The sequence below is a fragment of the Lepidochelys kempii genome, chromosome 11, assembly GCF_965140285.1.
Source record: "Lepidochelys kempii isolate rLepKem1 chromosome 11, rLepKem1.hap1, whole genome shotgun sequence".
NCBI classification, from domain to species: Eukaryota; Metazoa; Chordata; order Testudines; family Cheloniidae; genus Lepidochelys; species Lepidochelys kempii.
Genome location: NC_136390.1, coordinates 64,660,240 through 64,687,140, shown reverse-complemented (window position 1 = coordinate 64,687,140; position 26,901 = coordinate 64,660,240). Strand labels below are relative to the sequence as shown.

The 26,901-nt window shown below is 43.4% G+C and overlaps 1 protein-coding gene across 22 annotated transcripts in view; it reads right to left on the bottom strand.

Moving 5' to 3' along the window:
• MAP2 (microtubule associated protein 2) overlaps positions 1 to 26,901 on the bottom strand; it is a 341,433-nt gene that overhangs the window by 92,600 nt on the left and 221,932 nt on the right. For all 22 annotated transcript variants that reach the window (XM_073306661.2, XM_073306670.2, XM_073306672.2 and 19 more), the window contains one exon: positions 9,883 to 10,164. In XM_073306661.2, coding sequence (XP_073162762.1) covers positions 9,883 to 10,144 — 262 coding nt within the window. In that variant the 5' untranslated portion in view covers positions 10,145 to 10,164. The remainder of the gene's footprint in view (positions 1 to 9,882; positions 10,165 to 26,901) is intronic.

Sequence of the window (26,901 nt, the reverse complement as noted above, 5' to 3'; positions counted from 1 at the left end):
GCGGAAGCAGATTGGCCTATTGCAAAGAATGAGGGGAGAGTGTCAAAACTCCATCTAGACCAGGCACTAATGAGGGACAGAGGCAGTAACACTGGAAGGCAAAGTTCTGTCCAAGGAGGGAGGATGGGGATTATCAACAATAAATAAATCAGCCCACAGTAGTGAATATAGCCAGGGTCTGCCTCTTTGTTGCATGTCTTTTAATTGACAGGATACTCCTTCTTCACGCAAGAAGTGAAGGATGAAGCACAGAATCAAAAGCAGCAGTGATCTGTCAATTTCACATCCTCACAGTAGAAGCTGGCTATATCAGAATGATAAGAGCATCGTTAGAATTTTTTAAAAGGCTGTTTCTGTGAATACAGGTTTTAGGATATATCATGTATTAAGAGTGTGGTTGGAATGATATGTTGTCAAAGATGTTTCATCCAGATGTCAGCCTTGCTATTCCAGGTGTTCTATCAATGGGCTTCCCAATGCCATTACTTATGATGTTATCTGGGAATATCAACTGCAACAAGTTAGCCCTCTTGTTGCCATGACTACAGAGTTGTATTCAGCTCACATCTCCATCCTGAAAGAATCTTAGCTATTTATTCCTGGTTCTCTTATTATGATAAGAAAGAAAATATTACAACTAATTAAAATAATAAATGGGGCCAATTTATTTATTTATTTAACCAATACAACTCATTCATTGTCTCTTCCAGCCAGATTCAACCCTGATGTATGTGACTGTCACTTCCATGGAGTTATTATACGAAGGGTGGCGTAGGATGGGATTGTCAAAAGTGCCCGAGTGATTAGAAGCACAGACTGAAATTTTAAAAGGAGTTTTATAGCGTTAGATGATTGACAGGCGAATTTCAATAGGTGCCTAACTCCCTCAGGCATCTTTGGAAATCCCAGCCATAAAAGTATTTGTGCTCCTAAGTCACTTAGGAGCTTTTGAAAATCCTTCCCTTGGGCGTTCTTGGACAGACTTTTCAGAAGCCTCAGTACCTACATTGGGGCCAGATTTTCCAAAGAGCTCAGCTCCCATTTAGTAACCTAAACAAGTAGACAGATTTTCAAAGGCATTCATCATACAGCGGCTCTTGCTGCTCTCAATAGGTGCTATTGGGTGCTGAGCTCTTTCGCAAATCTGGACATTTCATGTAGGTGCCTAGATGGAAGCTGAAAAGACCCTTCTAAAAGTCTGGCTGAGGACTTTTGAAAATCTGCCTCACCGCTTTTCTATACATTGAAGCAGACGAAGAGTCAGCATCCAGGGCAGCATGACAGCCTTGTCAGCTCAGAGAAGAGATATGATCTTAAAAACTGCAGGATGTAATGAAAAGGGGCGGCAAAGAGTTAAAATACAGCTCCCCAAAGAGACAGTGACTGATTTATGAAATTCCTCAAAGGGAGGGGGAAAACTAAACATGGGTGAAGATTGAACTAAATTGAACATCTTACCAAACTTAGCAAATGATCATGTAAGCCACAGAAAAAGACCGAGGCAAGGGCAAATGCATTTGCAGCAGTTATTAAACAAACAGAGTCAGGGGACAGCTATTTTAGAAGGTGAGAGGGAGAATTACCCTGGCCTCATTCCCAGTCCCCTCCAAATGAACCACTGAGGAGGAGCTATACAAGAGTCTTAACAGAGAATGGTGAAAAGTATTTCCCAAGGAATGCCCCAAAGAGCTTGCACTCTAAAGCTTCTGTCTATGCCTTCTCCAACAACATAATTTGATCGTGTCTGATGTATTCAGACAAGATGTCACAGAGAATGAGATTCATGTTACTTCTAACAAGCAATGCATGAATTTCAGATCTGTGAAATGCAATGTATGTTTGCTAGTGTCTATCAGCAAGCACGATGCATGGTGTATAGTAATTACTATCACGATTTCCTGGGAAAAAGGAGAGAGAGTGGCATGCTTAATTAAAGCTTCGTCCCTGTGGGACTACGCAATGAAGTGATAAGAAGTATTCTTTGAGCTTTTTAAAAATAAGGAATGAAAGGGAGTAAACACAAAAATCAGATTTATCTTTAGATCTCACTGATTTTCCTTCTTCTCAGCTGTTTCATTTGCTTCTCCTATTTCTTGTACTTTGTTCTAAATGTATTCCAACTGAAAATGCACAGTTGAAACAAAAGGCAGGGAGGTCTCCCCCCGCATGCCAGATGTTACACAACCTGCCGGAGCCTGAAGATGCTGTCTTAATTCTATTAACACGATGTCAGCTTCAAAACTGCAAGGGCTGTGGTGCAGTGTGAATAGCTGAATGAAGAGGAGAAATACTGCAGTAATGTCGGGACTGCCAAAATCATCAACTCCCACTGCCCAAGCTCCCCTGGAGGGCAGAAGGCTGATGCCAACAAAAGCCCCATTTGCTTGCTCGCTGGTGCTGTGGAAGTATCATGATTGGTACCAGCAGTGGGCTGTGTGTGTGTGCGCACGTGTCAGAGAGTGCGAGAGAGATGGGGTAGGAGAAAGGAAGATTAAATTAGGGAAGTGATCAGAGGGGAAAAAGTATGAATGTATCAAGGACAAATTGATTACCAGTCTGAGGGAATTTCACTGTGAAGGAAGCTGGCATACACATCCTACTGTGCTCATGAGGCCCCTAGACTCTCGCAATCAGGCTTGACAAATGCAGCAGTTTTTGGAAGCAGGCTTGCAGACGTGCCTGAGTCAAAGTGGGGAGAGGGTGCTTTAGCGCTCTTTGGGGCTGCTGGCTTGGTCCAGCTCCCATTAAAGTCAATGGAAGGTTTCCCCATTGGTTTTCAGTGGGAGCTGGGTCAGGCCCCAGCTGAGTACTAAATGCTAGTGACCTTGAGCAGGTCTCTGAATCTCGCCCCCCTGCTGCAGAGTCAGCACAAGCAATTGCGCACAATTGCTCCACCTGACTGGGCTCAGACTCTGCTTGGCAGTGCGGTCTCTCAGCATTGCCTGGAGCAAGATTACAGTGTTTATAAGGAGGGAGTGCAGCGGCCAGACACAGACATGAGAACCCTACACTGTATGTTACTTTGTTTTACTGCGGTGATATTCTTTCTGACCCAAGGAGTACCCTATTACCAGGCAGACCAGTGGTTCAGTGTCCTCACAGGGTATGTCTACACAGCCCACGGCAGCCGTAAAAGTGGCTGCGTATACAAGCTTTCGAGCATCTACACAGCTGTTTTTAGCGTGAGCCCCATGAGACTGAGTCCATTGCCTGGGCTGGGACGCTCACTGCTGCGGGCTGTGTAGACGTAACAACAGAGTGCTGCCATGTGGGAGACCCAGCTTCGACTCCTGGCATGGTGTATTCGCTGCCAGGGGCAGCGGGCCCTTAGAATGCTGAAGAGGCTACGGGTGCCTTTCTGTGGGGGTCGGGGACCCTGGCCAGACTCCTCAGCCAGGAGGCCTGGCAGCAGCTGCGAACTGTGAAGCCTAAGTAGCCAAGGGCAGCGTGCAGGAAAACACTAGTATGGATCGGGGGGCTTTGTCCGTGTGATACGGTAAAGTGGTTAAAGTGAGCGTGCTCTTGATCACCGTCTCTCTCCTTGGGAAATGAGAGTCTCAAAGCCAACTTGCAGGTACGCACTGCCTCTGTTCCTCAGATTTAGTATCCGTGCCAGGATGGCCCTTCAGTGCAGGATCCCCAGCTGCTTCTCTGGAGAGAGTTAATGCCTGTTTACAGACTAATGGGTCAGGGAGGAGTTTTGTAAACACATTTCTTAAATGTCTTCATGGAGTTTGGCTGAGCAAGCAGCGGTGATCACGAAGAACCGCTCTATAAAATGAACAGCCCAATCAGGATGTATGTGAATTCAGAGGGTAACAGGACTTGCTTCTCCCCAGGTTTCTTTTCAGGCCATTCTCCCCTCACTGCCCTGAATTAGCTTCCCTGAGGCAGATGCTCATTGTTTCTAGCAGGGCAGCTGCTATTTCATCCCTTTCTTTTTACTGTCACGACTTCTTTTTCGTGTGTCTCTTCTGTTTCTCTACTGTTTTCTGCCTCTTCCTTGCCCCCTCGCTCTGCCACCAAACTCTTTCTCTCTCCTTTCCTTTTATGCTTGTCTCTCCATTTCCTTACCCCAGGCTCCTTCCTTTCAGCTTTACTCTCCGCTCAAGCCCCAAGTTCACTCCAAACTCCCTCCCGTTACCTCCCCAGTTTCCCCTAATCGTTCTACATTCCCCTTCTCCTCCTATGTCACTTACTGCCCATATTTTACCAATCTCTGGGCCCCCATCCACTTATCACCCACCAAAACACTATATACCCCCCCACTGCAGAGCCGAACCTTCTATCATGTACTCCCTCCCACACACCTCTCTGGTGGATTTATATTCTCTGGAGAGGGAGGTTGGGCTAGTCACTCGTCTCACTGTTGGGCAATGGTCTCTGCTGTAATTTTTCAGCAGCCTGTCCTCTCCCCGAATATTGGGGGGTTGTGCATATCAGTGAAGCACTCCACGTTTGTCAGGCTGGCAGGACCAGCATTCGGCACATTGGCAAACAGCCATTACTTCTCCGACATCAATTGACAAGACAACAAAGTACCCTGGCCCAGGCCACTATCCCGTGGCTCTGAAAATGTCATTCTGGGAACTCTCTCAAGTTGTTAAAAAGTAATTCAACAGGTAACAACATGAGCAATCCAAACCCCCTACGTTATAGCCCTACTTTAGGTTATCATGAAGAAAGAGATCAATTAACTGAGTCATTATACATAATGACACATTAAAATGGCTTACAAGGAAAAGATTTTACAATGAATCCAGCTATTTTTACCTCCAGTTATATAAATTGGACAGATTAGTCATCACATTACCGAATAAAAAAGAAATTCAATAACAACTACCTTTTAAACATACTAAAGAAGCCTGATCATTTAAAGTCCTTTGCAAGTTACATATGTGTTGGATTTTGAATGAATAACCTACTGAGGGTGTTGTGAGCCTTCGGTAAGATTCCGGAGCTATCCCTTCCGAATTCCTGACCAGGACTTTTCAATGACCAAAGTGCTACTATCACAGATTAAAAATGAGCCAAGAGCATGCTGGGAGAAGACACTCCAAGATTATTCAGGACTGTGCAGATACTGATTCAAAACCTACTGAAGTCAGTCCACTCAACAGTGAAGTACATATTTATAAAGTTTATACAGAAATACTCCCTTAAGAACACATACTTCACATAACAACAGTTAGCTTCATGAGAGCTACAGTTCTGGTCCTGTATTCCTGGAGCACCCAAAATAGTCACTGAAATTAAAGACAGCTCTGGACTTGTATTCCTGGAGCACCCAGTATATTCATTGAAATTAATGGGGTGGGTGTGTATGTGGGCACACACAGACACTTACTGATTTATATGAGTATTCGGGGTGTTCCAGGAATATATATAAATCAGGGATCTCTGGATCTATTCTATTCTCAATAACTGATAATAAAAAAATGCATTCATTTTACAGAAATAATTCATACAATATCACTGCCAACACTTGCACTCTGTGCTGGCTACGAGTGGGGTAATCGGTGCTCTTGGAGTGCCAGAACATCTGACTTTCACAGCACTGTTCTCACAGTATCTCATCATCATGATCTCTCCTCTCAACAAGAAGGCTTGCCAACCAAGCCTGATTTCATTCTTTCTTTAGATTACAAATTTGGTCCATAAAGGTATCTGTATAGATGTAATATACATAGACTTTTTAAGGCTATGTCTACACTACTGCAGTAAGTTGACCTACGCTACGCAACTCCAGCTAGATGAATAACGTAGCTGGTGTTGACATATCTTAGGTCGAGTTACTGCGGGGAGGCGACGGGAGAAACTCTCCGTCGACTTACCTTACTCTTCTCGTCAGGGATAGAGTACAGGAGTCAACCGGAGAGCGATCTGCTGTTGATTAGGCGAGTCTTTACTAGACCCGCTATATCGACCGCCAGTGGAGCTTAGTATTGCATGACTTTTTGATTACAAAATTAGCACTATACAGTATCAATGTATACTGTAGAGCCATTTAACATGTAGTTAAACGGGGGAAAAGAAAGAAGGCTGCAGTGGACACATTTATATACAAGGGATCTGTTACGCTACTGCCCTTCCTTACACTTTATACAACAAAACAACATCAAGAATGACTTTCTAAGGACTATTCCACAATCTTAAAGCTGGATCCTGCCCTACTCAGTCTTATGCCACTGGGGGGCAAGATCAGGCCCTGAGTCTACCCTGCAGCAGTACCCTCGCTGAAATTCCCCTCCATTGATTTTGTTTCCATTTACAAGGGGGACACTGATCCTGCTCTGTAACTCAGCCATTACCAGTACGATACCAACGGAGATTAATCAAAGCCACTTCAACAGGCTGACACAGAGGATTCCAAAACTGAGGTCAGGCTCAGTAAATCTTAGGCAGATGCTAAAAGAGAGACACAACGGTAAATGTTAATGGTGCAACCCTAAGAATGTCACTTATGGTGAGGTATTATACGTGCTTCAGTGATAACGGTTACTTCCCCCTTCAGTTTCAGAGTTGGGTGAGATGCCTTTGTCTGAGCTGACTACCTCTAATGCTGGCCTTCCTCTCAGCCCTTGAGTTTTACAGCACGAGCTCTGCGATGGGGGGCAGCGCAGGAGTGGAGGAGACTCCACGGCCACAGCAGAGGCAGGCCACACCGTGCCAGGTAGCGTCACAGGGTTTTAAGGGTTACATCTCAATTTCTTACTGGCATCTGAGTTAATCAGAGGCAGCTGAGCCTAGTTAGGCTGAAAACCTCAAAACCGAACTGAGCTCTTATCAGAAAGGATCAGGCAAGTATCTAGTGACCAGAAGAAAGGCCCTGTTTGTACTTATGCTTCCATTCAGGTATTTTTTTGTCCTATACTTATAGACTACAGCATGAAGACAGCACAGCCAGTATTTCTTCTAGTTTGTGTTACTGTGGTTGCCCCAGAGAAAAATGCTATAAATAAATTTGAAGCCCCAGTTTGGTTTAATTATATTACTTTACCTTGGCTCCCTGTGCACTTTCAACTGTCAGTTCTTAGAAATGTACTGTATTTTAGGTTATTATTAATTATTTGTATTACAGTAGTACCTAGAAGGCCTGACTGAGATCGGGGCTCCATTGTGGTAGAAATTGTAGATACACGTAATAAGAGACAGTCCCTGCCTCAAAGAGCTTGCAATGTAAGTAGGTAGACAGACAAAGCGTGGGAGGGTAAATAGAGGTGCAGGGGGGTAAAGTGGCCCATCCAACCTCACATAGATCAGTGGCAGAGCCAAGAATTGAACCCAGGTCTCCTAACCTAATGCCCCAGCCATTGGACTACCCTGCTTCAACTTTAAATGCCTTATTGGCCAACCCCTTGCCTCAGAAAGCGTTACCTAAATTATAAGAGAAATCATGTAATTAACAAGATGTTTGCTGATCTGCGCTGCCAGAGTCTTGTCCCATCTCATCCCCCATCTGTAAATTGTACAATTAAACTATAAGGTCTATCTTAGATACTTATATGGCTCCAATCACTGTAGCATCTCAGTGCCTCATGCTTTTCAACGTATTTATCCTTACAACTCCCCAGTGAGGTAGGGCAGTGGTATTGTCCCCATTGTACAGATGGGGAACTGAGGCCCAGAGAAACAAAGTGACTTCCCCCAGGTCACACAGGGAGCTTATGGCAGAGCAGGGAACTGAACCCTGACCTCCCAAGAAAACATGACCTATCAGGAAAGGCTGAAAGAATGTGGCATGTTTAACCTACAGAAAAGTAGACTGAGGGAGCCTTTCAGAACAGCCTTCAAATAGGTATAGTGTTGTTATAAGGGGCTGATGATTAATTGTTCTCCATGTTCACCAAGGGTAGGAGAACAAATAATCAGCTTAACTTGCAGCAAGGGAGAGTTAGGTTAGATCTTAGGAAAAACTATCCAACTATAAGGATGGTTAAGCTCTGGAACAGGCTTCCAAGGGTGGTTGTGGAATCCCCATCACTGGAGGTTTTTAAGAACATTAGACAAACACCTGTCAGGGATCATCGACCTGCCTCAGTGCAGGGGGCTGAAGTAGAGGACATTTTGAGGTCCCTTCCAGCCCTCCATTTTTACAATTCTATGTCCCAGGCTAGCTCTGTAACTACTGGACCATCCTTCCTCTATTACTTGTTATAAAGTGCTTAGCATACAATATAATAATAAAATATAAGGAGGGGAGAATGTGGGTGATTAAAAAAGCACTATGTACAGGGCTGGATTTTCACCTTATGCAACCCTAGGCATGGCATCTTCGGTGCCCCCGCAGCCTACAGCTGACCTTTGCGTTGCACACAGTTTTATAGAGGTAAGGTGCCCGTAGAACGCAAGCACCCGTAGGCACGTGCCTACTGTGCCTAACTGGAAATCCGGCCCTGTACATAGTGCTATGACTATTTGCGGTTAAGTATAGAAGGAAGTTAGATTAGTGGGAAGGGAAAAAGAAAAGGAGGACTTGTGGCACCTTAGAGACTAACAAATTTATTAGAGCATAAGCTTTCATGAGCTACAGCTCACTTCATCGGATGCAAACCATGAGCTGTAGCTCACGAAAGCTTATGCTCTAATAAATTGGTTAGTCTCTAAGGTGCCACAAGTCCTCCTTTTCTTTTTACAGATACAGTACGGCTGCTACTCTGAAACCTGGGAAGGGAAAGGGATCCTTCTACCCAAAGGACAACCAAGAACATGTCTGCACTACTGCTTGCACATCAGGTTTACTTTATCTCTGGGCTTTTGAGTTGTTGCTAACCACAAGGATAATCTTTCAACATTTAAATCTATATGTTTTTAACAGACCTATCATTTCCAGCACAATCTCTTACGAAACTACTTTGGGGTCTGGAGATTTAAAACTATCCAATTGCTGAGAAATTATGTTTGGCATAAAGTGCTGTCAACGGCCAGTAAATGGTGCTAAAATGATCTTCTTAGCATGCATGTATGCATGCACTGAGGGAAGCAGTGTCTGCAAAAGAGAGAAATTTCCCCTGCATTGTGCATTCAGGGCTTAAATTGTGAGTTTTGCAAAGGAAAGATTGCTGTTTGCGTCGAAAATAAGAAGCCCGTCTTGCATATTTTATTCATTTTGACACAATCAGATTTTTTTTCATCAGCCCGAATCCTAAAGTCCTTATCCAATTGATACACCAGTGAAACTCCCAATGATTGCAAGGGGAGATATGCCTGTGTAAAGTCAGAAAAAACACAGAGGGCCAGAATATGTCACCCTTACTCATGTGAGTAGTACCTTTCTCTATGAGTAATCCCACTGATTTCAGTAAGATACTACTCAATGGAATGGTAGCAGAATCTGGCCCTGAGAAAAGACTTCAGGATTTGTCCTGGGAAAAGGGGAACATTATCACACAGTAACTGATTGGGTTTTTTTGCTTCATGATATTACAATAGACCTGACTCTCATCTCCCCTACACCAGAATATCCAAGGAGCTTCTTGGGGGTTACATCTGACTTTCACCAGTCAGAAACTAGGCCCACTGTCATATATTATTTAATGTTTATATTAGCGTATTGCCAGCTGTCCTGAATCAGGGTCAGGGTCCTGCTATGAGTTGAGCATGGTACCTACACAGATGAAAAAAACATGATCCGTGTCATGAAGGGTTGGGGCTACCCCATCAAAACCGAAAGCTTTATGGTACAACTCTCTTTTTTTGCAGTGGAGGAATTAAAAGGATCATAAAGGAAGTACTTATAAAAGCAAACACCATGGCTTTGCTCTCTTAAAGCTCGCACAGCACATGTGGTAAAACGCAGTGTGTTCACCTTCAGACCAAAGTGACCTCAAAGCAAGATATTATAGGAGAAAGGAAGGGTGGACCGGAGTCTGGCTCTGTCACCTGCTGTTTCTCTGTCTCCTGTGGATAGCTCTCCATTGATCCCATTCTCTTTGGTTCTAGAGTATGTGCCCTGTTGCCCGCGTTCACCATATCCTGCTTCCTCATCCTCTCTGTATGGAAATCCGTTGGCACTTCTGACCAGTCCGGCACCTGCACCAGCTTGCTCCTTAATTTCAGGGGAATGCGGGTGTGAAGAAGCCTCTGTTAGTTGACTTGAAGTCCAGTGCGGTGCCTTGGCTTCATCCTTCCTATCATCTGCCATTTTCCCTCTCTTTCTCTGTCCTGTAATTACAGTAGTAAAATAGATTAGCAGTGATCCGGGAATGGTTTCCCTGGCTCATTGTTTACAACCCTAGCATAGCTCATACACATTTCTCAACTACATTGTCAGGGAACCCCAAACCACTGCCAGGCAAGGGGTTTAAAAGTAAATCAAAGGTCACTCTGCACATGACTGAGCTGCTTTAAAACAGATTATTAAACTTTATGGGCCAGAATCAGATTGACTTCAGTGGATTACGCTGGTTTCTGCCACTGATCTCTTGATGGAAGATCTTTCAGGAATCAGTTTTTGGTTCAGTGAGTTCAAAAACATTTGGATATAAGTCATGGCAAATGACTCATTCCTCATGGAAACAATGACATCTCCTGGTGATGGAGGAGGAGAATGTGATAATGACTCTTCAGCTACAGCTACTATTATTAATTATTAGTTGTACTTCAGTAACACCTAGAAGCTCCAGTCATGGACCAGGACCCCACTGAGCTAAAACAAAAAGATGTTCCCTGCCTCCAAAGAGCTTATAATATACTGCTAGACATGGCAGAAACAATATTCATGAATATTCATTTGGATTCTGAACCTATGTTTTGCCTTTGCCACATTTAGATCCCTTCTTATTCATGATTTGCAAACATTCACGCACATTTCTTTTGTTCATATAAATGTTTGGGGAATAGCTGCTCTTCATACAAGCCTTTGTGAATAAAGGTATTTAAGCATGAACACAAATAACACATCACTACTCCTCATTTGCTATTCTCCTGTTTAAAATGTTTTATTTATCCCATCAGGGAGCAGAAAAAGTACCATGGGACTTAGGCTTTGTCTTCACTGCACACAAAAAAGTGTGGCTTTATATTAAGAGTTAGCTAGCTTAATGGACAATCCTAGTGGAGACAAGGCACAGTCGGTATTACCTGGATATAGCTCATTGAGCTCAGCCCCAGGTGGGAAGGGCATTGGGTTCAACGTGACGAGCTAATCTGCTATGTCACGGCTAAAAATGACTTGCGCTGCGTCTCCACTATGATGTAAAAGAACACACTTTTTTTTTTTTTTATTATTAGTGAAGACAAAGCCATAGTTGGCCAATCACAAAGAGCGAACTGTCTAAGAAAAGAGTTTGCAAACAACTGATAGGCTGAGAATTGCTTGTCAGAACTATTCTGTAGATAGTTAGGATAAACAAATGTAGTCACAGGAATCCGAATCAGTTTGTAGCTGATTTGCAAACAGAACAAAAGGCTAAATTGTCTGATAACTTGTACACAGCAAAGAATTTCCGGCCCTCTTATCATATATTGACTTTCTGAGCTACTGACTAATTTTTCTTGTAATGAAAAACCCTGTTGAAATAAGAATATTAGTGTTCATTTACAATAAAAATATCAATCACTCCATTTAATCCCCATATAAAAGTGACTAACATATATACTCACCTGCAGAAATATAGCATTGTGTATATTAGATACTAGATGGCATACTTCTTTGGGGAACATTGGACTGAGTAAAGAACCTATTTTCTTTTTGCTGTAGTGAAAATGGGAAGCTTAGCAAAATCACAAGGTGCATTGGGGTGGACAGAAGGACTTATGCATCTCAGTCAGCCACAAAAATATGATACTGTTTTATATTAACTAGTCCTTGCCCTGTGCTTTCTCCCAGAGCCAGTGCTAGGCCTACGCAGACTAAGCAATTGCTTAGGGCCGCGAGCAGCTCAAGGGAGCCCCCAATTTGCCTGTTAATATTATTATTTTCATAAGAATTTGCCTGTTTTAGTACTGTATGTGTGGGGAAGCCCACAAAAATATTCCTGCTCAGGGCCCCCAATGGGATAGCACCACCACTGCTTCCTCCTCTTCCTTTATTCTCTATTGTAAGTCATATCAATTAGGTTTCTTGTTTAAGAGATTTCAGCTCACACAATGAATGCCAGAAAGCCATGATGCCGTCATCTCAAGTCAACCAGCGCCTGGGAAATGTTATTGGTGGAACTGAGGAAGAGAAAGTACAAGTTGGTGCCCTCGTGTACTTGAGGCAGTCATCTGCCTTTAATTCTCTTAATGCTATGAAATTAAAAACATTTTGTGATCAAAGCTCTTTCCAGAAACATGAGAGCATGGGGCAAATTCTTCCCTCTGGAGATAACACATTAACACACTGCAAAAATCAATGAAGTTCACTATGGAGGGTCATGTATCTGAGGACAGAATTTAGCCTATTCTGTCAAAAAAAAAAAAAGTATATACCCAGCTGTGTCCCTTTATTAAACTGAACAAAAAGCTAACAGAAATATTGACTCAAAGTTTCCATCCATCCATTCAAGGCATTTAGAACTAGAACCAAAGCCCTTGGGAGTTAATGAGAGTCTTTACATTGACTTTGGATCTGGCCCATATATCACATTCTAACTCCAGAGGTTTATTGTCTCCAAAAGTGAAGACAATACCAAGAATCATCATGCTGAAAGGGGTTTAATACAATAGCAAATGCAGAGGAAGCATTTCTGATCATCATTTTGATAAAGGTGATGGTTACAGTCACAGCGCAACAATCCTAATGCTATTGTCTCCAAGTGGCCCTTCCCCTTCAAGTTACACACTTCTTCGTTCTCCTCCATCTCTGTGGGAAGGATATTTGCATTCTTATCCGTGCTACAGAGAGTCCTCTATGAAAGTAACAGAAGCGCTTTCATCTTTAAAAGTAAATATAGTGGGTGGGTTTCAATGGGAATTATGTGTATCTGGGGGCAGAACTTGGCTCAGTAAGCAAAATAGATGGTTAGAGAGTGAAACATTGATGAATTCATTCTAGACTCTGTTATTCATAAAGTGCTCTCACAGTTTATAATGCCAGTAGAAACACTGGAAGTGAGTCACAATACTTCTTTGTATTCACTTCAGGGACGACTACTCTCCCCAATGTACAAACTGTACCTCTTATACAAACGGGTGTGCTTGGAGCACAGGAGAGATTCCATCAGGCCCACACACACTTTTTATCCTGTTTTTACCACTGAATGTATTTAATTCAATACCAAATTAATTATTCAAATAGTTAATTCAAGTAGTAACCTAGAAAAAACGCAAAGCGGTTAATCACTGTGGCAGTTTTTAAATAGTGTTATGTAAATAAATGAAAAGAATAAAAGGGACCATCAATCATAGAGTTAAAACACATCATTGCTAGAAATTTTAAAAGTCAGTTTGCCTTTTCCACTATAGTTTTCTGGTTTCCTTTCTGAACTGCTATGAAGGCCTTTGAAAATTACAAAGACAGACAGAGCATCCTCTTGAAATGTCACGCTTCCATGGTTAAAATGAATTGTGACATTTATCACCCCTCACTCTTTTCTGATTCCAGTGTTATCTAATTATGATGTAATATGCTACAACAATCTTAAGGGCATGTTCTCTCCCCCGCTGCTCCCGCAGGTGAATGTAGTGGTGGTGGAAGAGTCTGGATTGACAGAATTAGCTATTTAAGTCCTCTGTTTCCTCACAGAATAGCTGTCTGGGAGAGGGATAGGGGGTGGGGTGGCTAGGATACTGGAATGAGACACAAGAGAGCTCAGTTCACTTTCCAGCTCTGTCAAATTCCCTGTGTAACCTTCGGCAAAGCACATAATCTCTCTGTGACCCAATTCAGAACATGAAGGTAATGTTATGTCCTTTGTCTCCCTTTTCTATTTAAAATATAAGCTCTTGGGGGCAGGGATTCTCTTATCCTATATGTATGTGCAGCACCTAGCACAATGGGGCCCCATTTCAGCTGAGGCTCTCTAGCCACTATTGTAATACACCTAAATGACCTGGAATAGGTGGTTGTAGGAGCTGGCTTGTGCTGCTACACCAGTGTGCCTCAATCCTGACCCAAAGGAACTACCTCCATGGAAAAGAGTGAGCATGTGGGTTCTCACCTATCAGCAGGGATTGCTGATTATTGCTGCTTGTGACGGTAGTTTTTGTGAAGTGGACACTTTTCCACAAGGAAATGAACTGAGCCCACAACACTCAAAGGATACCAAACAGCTACTGGGTGGCAACAACTCTCAGCTGTGGCTAACCTCCACTGTGTTTGAAACCAGAGGTGAAAGGCTTTGCCTTTACTCCAAAGCAATTCCAACCCTCCTGCCATCCGGGCTTCATCTCACAAGAGTATAATCCTTCCCTCTCAGGGGTTCTGCTCAGTCAGGGAAGCGACACACTGTACCAGGAGCAGCATTATATAACACCTGTATTTAATTAAATGTTTCCTGTTAAAACAGTAATCAAAGACAACTTTGCAGAGCAAGTTACAGCTGTGGGGTCAAACTGTCCCATCCTTCCGCAGCAGTAACAAAGGAGTCACAGTGCCATTACACAGGGCGGAGCAGTAACAGTGGAGCCCACCTGGGAGGACAGCATCTCCTGCATGACACGGAGCAGATCTCCGCGGTGATGCCCTATGCACTGACTTCTGGGTGGAGAGAGTGCAAGGTGGGGTCAGCTGATACACCATTATGGATCCTCTGATTGATCCACCCATGGAAGGGTCATGATGCAACCTCAGAGGCAGCCCTGGATACAGTAGTGGCCATGGAGATGCTCGTCACAGAGCCAAGTACATGCCCCAGCTATTCAGACAGTGCACTAGTGACAGTATTTGGCCCTCAGCTAGGCATCACATCATCTAAAGGAGAAACCTTGGCCTTGTAACACAAATTATGGTAATAAATAACTACCCTAATCTCTGTTGGAATCAGCATTGTGGCTGAAGGAATTTAAATATTTTGCACTTAACACAGAGAGTTAAACTCAGCAGGAGTTTGTGGCTTGACACAGTGCTTTGCAGCTGTCTCATCTTTTAATGTGCATGTATATATTTTTGTTGCCCCATATATTTTCTGACATGACACCTGCTCCCAGTTCAGATGTATCAAACCAAAGTGCTCTGAACCCAGCTCATGACAAATCCTTCACAATACAATGTAATGAAAACACATGGTGCAGAGCCAGAGAGAACTCTGAGTTTAGTTCTTCCCAATGCTAACACTCCTAAAATGTCTTCTGTGATCACATTCCTAACAACAGTTTTCCAGGGTGGGATTTCCAAAAGCACAAAACATTGGCCTAACTCCGCTCATGATCTAGAAGAAGCAAGCTAATTAACAAAATTACCAGTTGATCCTAAAGTTAGAGGATGCCAGGACTCTATGGACAAATATGTTGCCGGGTAGAATTATTAATCGCTCACAATCTGAGACTCTCTTCATCTCAAGCACCACGTGGAACAAACTGGTTCCTATAGTATACCTATACTATATTTCTTCCTTTCCCATCTTTCAAACTACTAGTTTGCAGTGTAGTTCCTTGTTTCTTTACAATACCAGCAAGACTATGCCCCTAAATATAATTGCTTATCTGTAAAACCTGCAAAGAATGTTTATATTACTCACATTTATGATAGTTTTTTGAGGGTTTTGTCCCCCCGAATTGTAAACAATTAGCCAATAGCTGTGCATTTCTCATAGACTACAAAATAAATGGGAAAAACTCAGAGATGCTTGAATTGTGGGCTGAAGAAAAGAAAGTCATTGTGTAAAGACTGAGATTGTTTACTGCAATGTGTATCCTCACCAGAGCTGAAAACAAGGAATGGCTCAAGTCTCCCATGTGGTTTATGAGACCTATAAATTGGCACTGCAGTGAGCAATTCAGAAGCCAAACAAATTGCTACTCATTTTCTAGTGATTTTCTCCTTCTTTCAGAGGTATCCTCTTAGAGCATCTTAAGCTTTAAATCCCTCCCTTCATTTCTCTCTATTGGTCTAGAAAGCAGTGCATGAAAGAAGGTAAAGGAGGGGTGAGTGTCACACAGTTGTTTCTATCTATGTGGTCTGCATAACCATGGACTTGAGGTGTGAGACTTGCTGTAGTCTTCTGACTTGGAGCCAGACTTTTGCCAATGAAGGCATAAAAGTCAGCTTTTCAATTAAGACTGTTCCCTTTTAAAAAGACAGAAATAGTTGCTGTGAACCAAAGGAAAGCAAACCATACTGCCTTTTTAAAAAAGTCTCTTTTTATGGGTTTTGGATACACTAGTTCATTAAATACTCTGTTGATCTTTTGATGAGGTACAGAGTTTAATCACTGTGCAGTGTGTTTGCTCTACGTCATATAATCTATTGTTTTTCATTTGCTTAGTTAGAAACAATCAGAGCCGTTCTTTTAGCCTAGATATTTTGTCTTTCCTTCAAGTACAAAAGGCCAAATCCAAAGTCCATTGAAGGCCAAGGAAAGATTCTTACTGGGCATTGGGTGAGGCCCAAACTGAGTCTACTCCTTGTACAGAAAAGCATAAAAATGGAAACTAGGGAACCAAAAATTAAAACCTAGGCAAAGTATCAAAGGTATCTGTCCTCTTCTGAATCACAAAATTAAAGGCACAAAATTGGAGACCATATTTGATTCTCCCCCTCCCCAATACACAAGGTCCTTCAGATCTAATTACTAGGGGCCTCATTCTGATTTCACACTAGTTTTACAACAAGGTAATTCCACTAATGTCAGGGGATTTACTATGGATTTACACTGGTGAAAGAGCAGAATCTGACTCTTTGATTCTAGGATTCTGTGATTCACTACATTGTCCTGAGTCTCATTTCCACTAAGGCCCATTTACACTGCCAGTAGTGTAAATGGGAATCAGACCCACATATATTTATGGCTCACCTACTTATTGTTTATGGTGGAAATATCAGGTGCAATGAGCACCTGAAATACAGATGCACTTGTTTGTTTGTTTTTAAAAAGGGCATAAAACTACAAATTCTAAGTGATCCAATAATTATTAAAACAAGAACTCCTGATAGGGAGTTGACATAGACTGATATTATATGGAATATCCTTTACAGATGATTTCTAAGAGCCAGTGTTTGGTGATAATTGCAATCCAGGCATCCGCAAAAAATTAAAGGTGGGTGCCAATGGGAGTATAGAAGGGATGAAGATCGTCTTTCACTGGTCGAGGACTCTTGACCACAGCATCAAACCTGCGAGCTCTGTGCCAAAGGTGAGTGTGCTGTCACTGTAGAAGAACTGCCTCTCTCCTTCCGGAAGCAAAGACTTCTCCTAGAAAAATCAGGAGCCCTTTGTTGGTACTCGTACAAGGAAAGGGAGGCCTCTGACTGGAGATTGACCCAGTTCTGGTGTGCTTCCCTTTCTGTGATGGCGTGTAGAGACCCAGACACCGAGGCATCATCCTGCAGTCCGTCAGAGTGTGAAGTGTTACATCAGTTCCACAATTTAAAAGGTTGCTATCTTCGAAAGGCAGGTCTTCAATAGTGGCCTGACCCTCTTTTGGAATGACTGCAACCAAAATGTTCTTCTCGTAGTGACTGTGGTGGCCATAGACCTGGTTGCAGTGCCAGAGGCATCGAACGAGGCCTGCAGAGCTGTCTTCACCATTAACTGGCCTCCTGAAGCCACTGCCTTCAATTCATTTCTGATCTCTTGGGGAAATCTCTTGGACAGTTGTAATACCTTGTCCCATTGCATAAACTCATATTTAGCCAGCAAAATGTGACAACTGGACTACAAAAAACTGAAAAGTAGCAGATGAATAAACCTTCCTCACCAGCAGATCCATCTTCTTTGATTCCTTCTTCGTATGGCTGATGTAGATGTAGAACAACAAGTATAATTTTACATTTCGATGGTTAAGCCAGATAATTGCATCTGGAGTAGCAGAGTATATTGTTGAAATGCACCTTCATATTTGTGAATTGGGCATTGAGTTGTTATAGGTTCTTTACCCCTAGGGGCTTGTGCAAGTTAGATTTTTGTGAGCTGCTATTATAATCAATGATCTAGGTACCAGAAGCTTTCTTCTGTCGACATAGCTGTGTCTAAGATAGGGTGTTATCAGCACAGCTATATCGGTCAGGAGTGTTTTATTCATGCCTCTGATGGACGTAGTTATGCTCATATAATTTTTCAGTGTAGATCAAACCTTAGATGTGGCCAAGATATATGCCATAAATCCTTAGCAGGCTTGAGATTGCCTTCATTATCAGGAATGGCTGAAGAACCCTGGGCTACGGGGTGCAGAATGTCAAACAATTTATGAGATCTCTCCTGGACAACCTCCAGTGGCATCTCTAGGGTGTTTGTCATCCTTTTAAAGAGATCCTGGAAGTCTCTGAAGTCATCTGTACTGGACACAGAGTCCTCACTTTTATATGCTGGTAACCAGTTTACAGGAGTTTCTGTTGGGATGATTGAGGATCCCTGGAAAGATTCTTAGGAGCAGTTAACTTTACTCTGGACCTCAATGAAGCGGAATAAGGAGCAGATGGAAGATGCTGAGGGTTCAACAGAGGCCAACAGGGTCATGTCTGTGCCCCATAAGAGAAGGGCATATGACACCACAAAGATAGAAACCAGGGAGAGTGAGACATCTCTGAAGCATTCAATCTGCAAGAATAGGGACTTCCTTCAAGGCCACTCTCAAGAATTAGTCTAGGTGAAGGTGGAGACCTCCTAAAAGAACTCCTATTACTATACAGAGATGAGGAATAATGAATGAATGAATAAAATTGAATAAAATGAATAAATGAATAAAATTCCTCTAATGGAGAAGCACATCCCTGAGATATAGAACAAAGAGCCTCAGATTTTTCATGAGAGGTAGTCACCAGTGTCATCGAGGGTTGACAGATATTTTCTTCTTCAGTAATGTAGGCTCCCAGGCCCAGAAGAGTTCTGGATACAGCAGACAAAGGAGAGATATCTGACAATGGGGACTCCAGTTCCAGAATAAGTGTAAGGGCTATAGGACATATGAAAGATGTCTTAGCAGAGGAAAGAGGCAATACCAACAACGGTACCATGATGACAAGCACCAGCGCTAGAGTCCCAGAGAAAGTCGAGTCCAGATGCACTACTGACGACAATGGAACTGAGGAAGTGATACTGATCACCAAAGGTGCAGAATGCAGTACTACCGCTGAGGAACACAATCCCACAGTCTTAGAAGATTCATGGTACTGATGCAGTTTCAAAAGAGTCTGCCATCATGACAACACTCAGCCTTCTTCTTGGTCAGCACTGGAGATGGTGATCAGGCCTGAGCCCTTCCTGGGGATCTTTGTTCTTTCCTGCCTTGGGCAGCAGGGGCCACTGACTGACCAGAAGAGCACTGATGAGAAGGCTCAGAGTGTTTGCTAGCAGCATGAGCTCTCTTAGAACCAGCCAATTTCTTATTTCCCAGACTCATGTCTCTTGTAGCCAGGGAACCTGACTTCAAAGCAGGAAGAGACCATTCCCAAGGGGGTACCTCAGAGTCAGACAAATTTTTTCTACCAAGAATCATTTTAAACGGGTGTTGAGAGCCCCCTGTGTGCGCTTAGAAAGAGAATTACAAGTGGCACGCTTGCTAAGGATGTCAGACTCCCCGTAACTCTTCACTAACAACACTCTAAACTATCTGAGCAACAGAGTGCAGGAGGACGTAATGGCACCACCTTGCTACAAGGGGCAGTGAGCAGGAACTGAGTGGCAGTTGGGGATGCTCTGCCTTTTATAGCCTCATTGTTGGGGGTATGAGGATGTACAGTGCATGTGCACAGACCCAATGGGCCTGTGGGCTAAAGGATTCCAGGCTTATGTGCACAGGATGCTCATAGCTACAGTGGGTGGGCGCGCACAAACACACACAGAGTCATCCAAACATTTTCAAACTTCAAACAAAAGACTCGGTGTAGGTTTGGGTTCAAATTCAGTGAAAGATTCTTAGTTTGGTTCTTAGTGAATCTGAACTTGCTCATCATCCTTCGTCATCATTTGAATTTCTATAGTGCCTAAGATTCCTAGTGATGCACCAGGACCCCCCATTATGCAAGGGGCTGTACAAACACAACAAAAAGGTTACATCTCAGTAATTAAAATGGGAGAGGAGATCTCTTACCCAGTTTACTATCTAGTACTGCTCAGCCAGAAAGGGTCTAGAAGCCCAGAAGTGAACTTTCTCATTAGAAATGCTCTAGTGTTCTTTGACTAACTCCCCACTTGCCTGTCTTTGATTGTACTAGAACAATCAAATTGGAAATTAAATCTTTTTACCTGGTACATTTTGTTTCTTATATAGAATGAATACATGGAGATTTTCAATTTGACATTAAGGTCTTAGTTAACTAAATATGTGTCTTGATGACTTAGTCCTTATTTGCATTTTTACAGTCTGGCTGTTTTTCACTAAGTCATAAATAATAAAGTGAAGGGTAAACACCTTTAAAATCCCTCCTGGCCAGAGGAAAAACCCTTTCACCTGTAAAGGGTTAAGAAGTTAGAATAACCTCGCTGGCACCTGACCAGAATGACCAATGAGGAGACAAGATACTTTCAAAGCTGGTGGGCGGGAGAAACAAAGGCTCTGTCTGTCTGTGTGATGCTTTTGCCGGGACCAGAACAGGAATGGAGTCTTAGAACTTAGTAAGTACTCTAGCTAGATATGCGTTAGATTCTGTTTTGTCTAAATGGCTGATAAAATAGCTGTGCTGAATGGAATGTGGTATTCCTGTTTTTGTGTCTTTTTGTAACTTAAGGTTTTGCCTAGAGGGATTCTCTATGTTTTGAATCTGATTACCCTGTAAGGTATTTACCATCCTGATTTTACAGAGGTGATTCTTTTACTTTTTCTTCTATTAAAATTCTTCTTTTAAGAACCTGATTGCTTTTTCCTTGTTCTTATGATCCAAGGGTTTGGGTCTGTATTCACCTATGCAAATTGGTGAGGATTTTTATCAAGCCTTCCCCAGGAAAGGGAGTGTAGGGTTTGGGACGATTTTGGGGGGAAAGATGTTTCCAAGCGGGCTCTTTCCCCGTTATATATCTCTTAGACGCTTGGTGGTGGCAGCAATAAAGTCCAGGGGAAAAAGGAAAATAGTTTGTACCTTGCGGAAGTTTTAACCTAAGCTGGTAAAAATAAGCGTAGGAGGTTTTCATGAAGGTCCCTACATCTGTACCCTAGAGTTTAGAGTGGGGAAGGAACCTTGACACACTACTAATGTAACTATAAAGGATTCCTACTTCCTTTACTGTAAATTTTAAAATATGCTTTCAAAAAGCTGGGAAGAACAAGAGAAACCCCTTCACTTAAGCAGATTTACTAGTTTCCAGAAAGAAAGATCCAATTATCTCAGCCAGAGAGCATGTCCCCATGCCATTTGTGCCCTCTGCTTTTCCACGCCTCCATCCTCCCCAGATGGTCACGTTAGGACATTGGCAAGGAGAAACTATACTTTCCATTTCAACGTCGCAACTGAGCTGCAGCCCCTGAACAACAGCACGTCAGTATCCTTTGGAACGGGATTTGCAAGATAAAAGAAAATGCTTAAAATAAAATAAGCTGTTTCTTTACTGCCCTGGAAAAGAGCATAAGGATCGACATGTTCTTGCCCCTTTCACAACAGAAATAAACCTGGGGAAAAAACCTAGACTCACATAGGAAAAAACAAAGGTATTTTGTTATGAGACAGTCTCACTCTGTTCACAGAGAAAACTGATATTCAATTAACGTTCTGGTTAAACTTGGATTTATGCTGGAAATGGCCCACCCTGATTATCATGCACATTGTAAGGAGAGTGGTCAGTTTGGATGAGCTATTGCCAGCAGGAGAATGAGTTTGTGTGTGTGTGTGGAGGGGGGGGGGGGGAGTGGGGTGAGAAAACCTGGATTTGTGCTGGAAATGGCCCACCTTGATTATCATGCACATTGTAGGGAGAGTGGTCACTTTAGATAAGCTATTACCAGCAGGAGAGTGGGGTGGGAGGAGGTATTATTTCATGGTCTCTGTGTATATAATGTCTTCTGCAGTTTCCACAGTACACATCCGATGAAGTGAGCTGTAGCTCACGAAAGCTCATGCTCAAATAAATTGGTTAGTCTCTAAGGTGCCTCAAGTCCTCCTTTTCTTTTTGCGAATACAGACTAACACGGCTGTTACTCTGAAACCTGATATTCAATTGCAGTTCTCGATGAGTGAAATTCACCTCCCTACCCAGCCCTGCACAAAACCCTATCACATGGGCTTTGTCCAGGAGCCTATCTAGGAATCAAGGTACAATTCAGCGTACAGCGGGACTGATACCGCTCTCAAGAGAACCAATGACAAAATCTTTCAGTGATAAAACTTGACATCTGCAGGAACAGAATTGGGATCTGTATAAGTGCAATACTGCTACAAAGAACCTGGCTCAGCACTGTGTGACGTTCCTCACTATTGCATTCTCTTGCTCACCATCCACTTGATAAAACATTTTACATTTTGGGAAAGATGCTCAGCTATTTCAAATTGTAATAACCCCCCTGACCATAATGGATCTGTGACAATTAGCACCAGCTCAGGATCTGTCCCCTTTTCTTAAAGTGAACTGCTTGACTCAGTAACAAATGAACTGGGCAGCCACTGTTCCATAAAAGAGAGTGCCCTAAGAGCCTACATCAAATGCTTTTTGGGGCCTAATGCCTTGCCAATTGAAATTAGTAGAAAAACCATTCACTAGTCTGAAAAGCAAGGAAGTCAATGGGCTTTGGATCAGGCCCTGTATTTATAATCTGTGTCTCCAACTAATTATCCTGAATTAGGTGACATTTTTCACCACTCTAGAAATACTGACAAACACATTACACTTAAAACAACAATATAAAATGTTTTGTCTGGCTTCCAAGATCTCAATATTGTTGCCAGCTGAAATCCTGCCTGAAACAAACATCAGCTTGTTAAGAAATAGTGAACATAAATTGGGTTTTCGAAAAGAATAGTTTTTATTACAGTTTTTATGGGGGGGGGGGGGGATTTAGTGCTTGTGAAAGTTGCCATACTGACAACCCTGGAGACATAACGGTCCTCTGTTTATTCACCAGACAGGTACAGTGGGCATGAGTTGTACAAGTTTCCCAGTCTAGTACCTGCTAACATTCAGGCCCACATGTTCAAGCGTGGCCTCTGAAACTGTGCCCACAAAACTGTGTTTCTGTTTGCCTATGCACATTAGCTAGATAGCTGTGCAGCTTCACAATTTACCTATGCAAATGCATATTTGTGAAGCTGGAGCATGGGAGGGGGAGTAAGAACAATTGCAAGGGTGGCACTTTGGAACAGGCTCTTGAAAATTTGATTTTCATTGTTTTTTCTCAGGCATGTTGATTTGATTTTGTGTCTTTTCACTCAAGAGGCTCCATGATCCGTAGCAGCTTTGGTCTGGTTGCTCTGAACATGTTTAATTGCGCTAATATATATTCTCCAGTGACCGCTTTCTCCCTGAAGAACAGGAGTAACTCTTACTAACTTCGGTGGGAGCTATTCCTCTCCTGGGAAAGGCAAACAGGGCCACTGCTGCAGATCTGCTGCATACTCTAATGATAAGCAAATGCTCCCTTATCTGAGTCCAAAATGAGGACATTAACTACACTGAAAATTCTTATCCAAACCCCTGTTTATGTGAATTAATTTCCTTTAGTTCCAATGAGGTCTCACTGTACACAATATATTTAATTTTCACTGGGCTGGGTCAGGACGTTAGGGTGCGGGAGGGGGTGAGGGCTCTGGGGTGGGGCTGAGGATGAGGGATTTGGGGTGCAGGAGGGGGTTCTGGGCTGGGGGATGGGGCTGAGGGATTTGGAGTGTGGGAGGGGATGAAGGCTCTGGCTAGGGGTGTGGACTCTGGGGTGGGGCTGGGAATGACGGGTTTGAGTATGGGAGGGGGCTCCAGGGTGGGGCTGAGGTGTTTAGGGTGCGGGAAGGTGTTCCAGGGTGGGGCAGGGGGTTAGCATGCAGGAGGGTGTGCAGGGTGCAGGCTCCGGGAGGGAGTTTGGGTACAGGAGGGGGTTCAGAGCTCGGGCAAAGGGTTGAGGTGTGTGAGGGGGTGAGGGCTTTGGGTGGTGCTGACCTCACTCAGCTCCCGGAAAGTGGCGACATGGCCCTCTGACTCCTAGGTGGAGGCGCGGCCAGGGGGCTCTGTGTGCTGCCCCGCCCGCAGGTGCTACCCCCGCAGCTCCCAGTGGCCGTGGTTCCCAGCCAATGGAAGCTGCGAAGCCAGCGCTCAGGGTGGTGCCTGCAAGCAGGGGCAGCGCATGGAGCCTCCCTGACCGCCCCTCCACCTAGGAGTCAGACATGCTGGCCACTTCCCGGGAGCTGCAGGGAGCCTGCCAGCCCCACTACGCTGCCAACCGGACTTTTAACGGCCCGGTCATCAGTGCTGACCGGAGCTGCCAGGGTCCCTTTTCGACCGGTCGAAAACCAGACACCTGACAACCATAAGCCCAGAGCAGAATTCCACTGTGCAACTTTTTCACTCATTCCAGACTTTCCCAGCAAACCTATAGATGTTATACTCCACAAATCCCATGGCAGCTGGACTACCCTGGGACACTGTGAGAAAGGCCTGAGTCAAGGGCATGGTCAGCATTTTTTGGTGTACACTCCCTGACCTAGTCCCCCAAGATTACTCTTCCCCTTTGGATGAATGCTTAGTGTGGGATGTGGAGAGAGTGCAGTGCATGAGACCGTAGCTGGTTATGATAGAAGTTCACCTTACTACTGTTTCTGCACCATGAATCTGTGCATATTTCTGGGCTTAGAGGGGAGAGGACCTGAAGGAGAGTCTAGGTGAGCCCAATATGCTGGAAAAATTATTTAAGCATATTTCCTCTATATGAAAGTATCACTTTGGTAAATGGGACCCCGGGTGATCTGCTGTCCATGAAATTAATGCATGAACATTAATTAAAATTAATTATACCTAGGAGCTACTTACTATATATAATTACAAGGTTTGAAACATTTTTTAGAGAGCAACAACTGCCTTACATGAGCCACATTTCCAAACCTTTAAACAGTTAAGCCACCCCTCACGCACCTGGCATGTTACCTCCCCTGAGAGCCACAGCAGACTCTAGAAACGTAAACATCAACATGTATACTTACATGACAGATCGCCTTGAACATTATTCATAGTGTCACACTCTGGATTAAAATCCAAGATGGTGACACCAAAGAGCAAAGAGAACAACAGACCCTGCTCAGTTCTCTTTTGTAACTTACACTTGTACCTGAATTTCAGTTTGCAACTGTCAAACATACAATTGCCATGAGACAGTCTCTGACTCTGTATATGCAGGGTATGTATTTCCTGCTGTTAACTTCATACTTGTGGTGACCTTAACGTCCCTCTCTTCTACACACAGAAACCTCTCACCCAAGTCTGATGGTGCTTTCACCCTGACCTAGTTGGCACAGCTGGGGGGTGTGGGTCAGACCCTGGGTTCTACTTTCACTCGGGATGATAACCCACCCCATTTTGCTGTGAGGATGCAGGCCAAATCACTCAAGTGCTGATAAGCCCCCAATGCCTCCCCACCATTCCCCTGGTGTGCCCAGAAGGACAGACAAGTTCTCCCACAATTCACTGGAAAAGAATCACACAGTGACTCAGATTACTGCAGCACAACCGAACCATGGGATGTGCCCCTAGAAGTCCATGACACACAAAGGGGAGTGCAGCACCAGTGAGCACATAGTAACTCAGGTAGGGCTTGGCTGTGTGCACCCAGGCTAACCCAGGAGCTGAACACCCGAATTAACTCTGCAGTGAAGACACCCCCACAGCTAATTAGGAAACTTAGTCATGCAGTTCTTCCAACACTTTGGGGGAAAATATTGGCAGGAGACTTGAGAGGCAAAGAGCCTGACATGATTATTATTTCCTAGGCTTCCTGTCTCCTGCCAGTCTTGGGTTTCACAAACAGGGCCTTGTCTCAGTGACTAAGAGCAATTACCCTACAATTTTACTAAAATCTGAGAGATGAGGTAAGTACGTGATATCAAGAAAGGACCCTTAAGGCATGTGCGCTGCCTTGCTGGGTGCAAAAAACTCTCACTAAAGTCACTGAGACTTCCACCCAGATCAAGGGCCCTTTTTCTGAGAATGCTTTCAGCAGCACTTAGCAATACTCAGCCACGCTGGGCAGTCATCTAGGGGCAGCAGTGGAAGCAGAAATGTCTTACTGGCTAACAGATTTATTGTTTATTCATGCTGTAAAAGGGCATCCAACAGAAGGAAGCTTGTTCTCAGGTCTCTATGTCCAGAATCACAAGCATCTTTGCTTCTCAGTTAGGGACACTATTGGAAAACCTGAAAGGCAGGGAGAACAATAACCTGAGACTGTTTTACTGCAGTCTAAAAATCTAAAAAAGAGACAAGATGAAGGCCTGGAAAACTGAAGGGAAAGAGACCACTGGCAAAGCATGCATGCATCTATATTTACAGAAAACTTGGCTCAATGAGTGCGTACTAGAATTTTCTTCTCTAGGGAATGTACTGAGCACTCATTGTGCCATGACATTCTGATCTTATAAAAACAGTGGGGTCATAACACGTCCACCCATTGATCTCTGACAAACAAAAGCAGACAGGAAGCATCCACTTAAAGAAAAACTAGCTTTTTATAATCTACATGTATACACATGCACGCAGTCGTGAACATGTCTGTACACGGACACATGCACGCACACTCATATCTTTATAACTTGTGTAACCAAGTATCTCTAGATATTTTGTGCTACAAAACCTTTAAAAAAGAAAAAGAAAGAAAAGCAAGCATTTTTGGATATTCTACGATGTGGAATTTCTCCCCTGCCAAACCTTTTCCCACCACATTTACGGCCTGCTCAAAAAAAATAAAAATCACTTTCTC